Raw genomic sequence first — 3,368 nt, 5'->3', positions numbered from 1 at the left:
GGGGGGGGAGGAGGCGTGCTACATTTTCCTACAAATCGCTTTGTTTCCATCCAGGTGGAAGATGGAAAGAAAAAGAAGGGGACAGAGAGCAGCGGGGAAACCCCCACTTTGGGGTCACAACTGAAGGAGAAAGAGGGACCCTCGGCCAATGCTCCCTCTCCTTATTCCAGGCAGCCACGAAAGGATCAAACGAAGAAGAAGGAGGAGGGAGGAAGGAGGGACCGGGGCTCACCTCCTGGGGGTCCACGGTGCAGTAGTGGTACAGGTACTGGTTGAGGTAGGCACCGCCGGTGGCATACATCTGGTTGCACATGGTCAACATGGGGCTGTAGGAGTAGCTGCCCGACATCTGGGCCTGTGGGTTGACGCCCATGATGTAGACGATGGAGGCGATGAGCATGAGGAAGGCCATGATGGCGCAGAGCACGATCACCACCAGGTAGAACTTGCGAGACCGCGACCCGCTGCCCTTGGTGAGGCTGACCACAAAAAGCCCCAGCAGCGCCAGGAAGCACAGCACCGACATGGCCATCATGAACCCATTGGCCGCCCGCGGGTTTGTTACCCCGCCGTAGTAGCTCCCGTAGCCGCCGTAGCCCCCGCCGTAGCCCATTGCCCCACCGTAGTAGCCCGTCCCGCCGTAGTAGCCGCCCATCCCGCTGCCGTACAAGCCGCTGTAGCCCAGGCCGTACTCCCAGGCCAGGGTGGAGGCCACGCAGGCGAAGATGGCGATGCAGAGCAGGATGGCCACGGCCTCCAGTATCCGCACCACGCCGGGGGGCGAGCTCCACTTGTAGAAGTGCTGGGGCACGTCCTCAATGTAGTAGGAGCCGGGGGGCGGCGACTGGGCATCGTAGCCGTACTCATCGCCCGGGGGGCCGTAGCTGATGGGCGCGCCGTCGTAGGACTTCTTGCTGTACATGGCGTAGCACGCGGCAGGCACTCAGCGCCGGGGACCAGGGATGCGGGCGATGCCAAGCCTAGGTGGAAGCACAAAGAGGCAGTGAGGCCGGCGCCTCGCCCTGCCCTGATCTCCAGGGAGGTCTGGGGCACGTCGCCCCGGAAGGTCCCAGCCACAGAGAGGAGGCACGAGGCAGTCCTCCCCGGGGAACCGGGAAACAATCACAGCGGTATCGACAGGCGCTGCCGCAGGGGCCTCGGCATGGGAGGCACTTTCGCCTTGCGCAAGCTCAGCCCACGGGAACACGGAGGTGGTTTCCCGTGTTGGTTAAGGACACCGTGAGGTGCCGTGCCCGCCTGAGCTGCCCAGGTCAAGGTGCGTGCCCGCTGGAGGGACTCTGTCCCCACGCCGCGCCCCATCGGCGCTATCGATAATCCTTCGCTTGCTCTCACCCGGTGCTCCCTGAAGAGAGATCACTCTCCCCACAATCTGCCAATGGGGAAACTGAGGCACGGAGCAGGGCAGAGCCAAACCAGACCCAGAAGCTTGGAGGGCCGGGTCCCCAGCCACCCCCAGCAGCACCAACCTCCCCCAGGAACAAACCTGAACAACAGACAAGGAGGAGGAATCAAGACAGCCTCAACGCGCGCCTGCGCCCCCCGCGCGTCCTTGCTGCAGCCTCGTCAGGTTTCAAATCCTGCCAACGGGAAGACCCCGACTGTTTTATTCCAATTAAAAATCTCACGCTGGGACAGATCAGCCGGTACATCTGGCCGGGAGGGGTCTGTCTTGTTTTACGGTTGAACCCCCAGTGGAAGTTTTCATGTACGCGGCATCAGAGACAAACGGGGGGTGGGCACATCCACCCCGACCCCTTGTCTGAGGCCGGACCGTCCCCATCCAAACCACCCAGACTCGTCCTTGTCTGACCTAGTCCTGACACTACAGTACAGGCCTGCGCTCAGCGACCAGGCGCAGTGCCCAAACTGCCCCCTCGAGCGCCCGAACCGCTTCTGAAGTTGGAAGAAAAGCAGCAAGCAAGGAAGAGGGCTTGCAAAAACCCCACTAAATTGCTGAAAATCAGATGAGGAGGAAGGAGTAAAAGGACGACAGGGCTGAGTCCCGGAGTGTTGTTGCTGCTGGCCCCGGCTCTGTGCGCAAGCCAGCAGGCAGGGGAACGTGCTCACGTCTGCTCCCTCTGCCAACTCCTAGGGGTAGGGGTCCAAAACATGGACCCACCCCCACTGGGCACTGCCGGGCACCCTCGGTGCCGCATCAGCTGGGCCCGCAAGAGGCTCCTGGCTCCTACCCCTAATCCCAGCCCTGACCCCGCGGAGACCCTCACCCACTTCCACGGTGCCGGGGTCCCCTGTAGCTGCAGCCGCTGGAGCAGGAACGGGGCTTGGGCCTGCGGGAGGAGGCTGCCCCACACTCCTGCCCTGGCCCCCACCTTGGTGGCTGCAAAGCTGCCTCCCTCCTCCTCCTCCTCCCCTTCCCGTCCCAGCCCTGGCTGCCTGCCCATTCCCTCCCTCGCCAGGACAGAAAAACACAAGCAGGTCGCACCCATCTCCAAGCCCTCGACTTCCCCCAGCCGGTTCCCTGCTGACCTCCCTCCCTGCATGAGGCTTTGGGGAGGTTTCCACGCAACCCTCCAATTCAGCAAAAACACGACTTTTCCCAGCACAACACCCTGGTTTGGGTTCAGCTCTCTCAGGAAGTGCTCCTGGGCTCGGAGGGGGAGGGAGGGGGGATTTCTGGGCACGGAGGCCCAGGCGAGACAGGCAGTGGCTTGGTGCCTGCCGGGCACATCGCGACACAACAGAAACCCACATTTGAGCCCTTGCCCCCAATCCGCCCGAGCGGGAGCTGGACCTGTGCCTGCCCTAGCCCCGGCGTGGGCCCCGCACCCCGGCGCAGGGGCTGTTCTGGGGCACGTGCCCCCTTGCTAGGGGTCTGGAAACACAAGCCCTCTGCAGGCTGCCCATCTGGTTTCAAAACCAAAGTGCAAAACCTTCAACCTTTCTCCTTTCTTTCTAGGAAGCAGAATCCTGCTTTTCCAGCCTCAGCCCCGGCACCAGGGGCTGCAGAGACACGCGGAGGGAGACCGGCCCTGCTCCGAGTCGGGGTCGGCTGAGGGCAGAGATGAAGGGTGTGCAGCCGGGATCCCGGGAGTCCCGACTCCCAGAGCAGCATCGCCGTGCCAGTCCCAGAGCCCACCACCCTGCCCTACGGCAGGGAGTCCAGACCCCGACCCATCCGCCAGCTGGACGCGGGCGAGGGGAGAGAGGGCAGCAGCGCCAGGGAGCCCCGAGCAGACCCCACAGTGCCAGGGCTGGCTCAGCAGGGCATACTGGGGGGCACTGTTGCCTGGCACGGGTAGTTCACCCCCGAGACGCCCCCAAGGGACTTGGAACGGGGTGACCCGTCAGCCGGAGCCCGGGCTTCCGGGGGGCTCTCCCAGCCGCCC

The 3,368-nt window shown here is 63.9% G+C and overlaps 1 protein-coding gene across 1 annotated transcript in view; it reads right to left on the bottom strand.

The window, feature by feature from the left end:
- LOC109288796 (occludin-like) overlaps window positions 1–1,943 on the bottom strand; it is a 14,838-nt gene extending 12,895 nt beyond the window's left edge. Inside the window, exons 1-2 of the mRNA XM_019504555.1 lie at window positions 1,505–1,943; window positions 233–980 (exon numbers count right to left, since the gene is read on the bottom strand). Coding sequence (XP_019360100.1) covers window positions 233–922 — 690 coding nt within the window. The 5' untranslated portion in view covers window positions 923–980; window positions 1,505–1,943. The remainder of the gene's footprint in view (window positions 1–232; window positions 981–1,504) is intronic.
- Between the last annotated feature and the right edge of the window lie 1,425 nt (window positions 1,944–3,368).

Source organism: Gavialis gangeticus, unplaced genomic scaffold, assembly GCF_001723915.1.
Source record: "Gavialis gangeticus isolate Ggan-Ray unplaced genomic scaffold, GavGan_comp1, whole genome shotgun sequence".
NCBI lineage: Eukaryota > Metazoa > Chordata > Crocodylia > Gavialidae > Gavialis > Gavialis gangeticus.
Note: the sequence above shows the minus strand (reverse complement) of the source record. Positions and strands in the feature narration are given on the sequence as shown.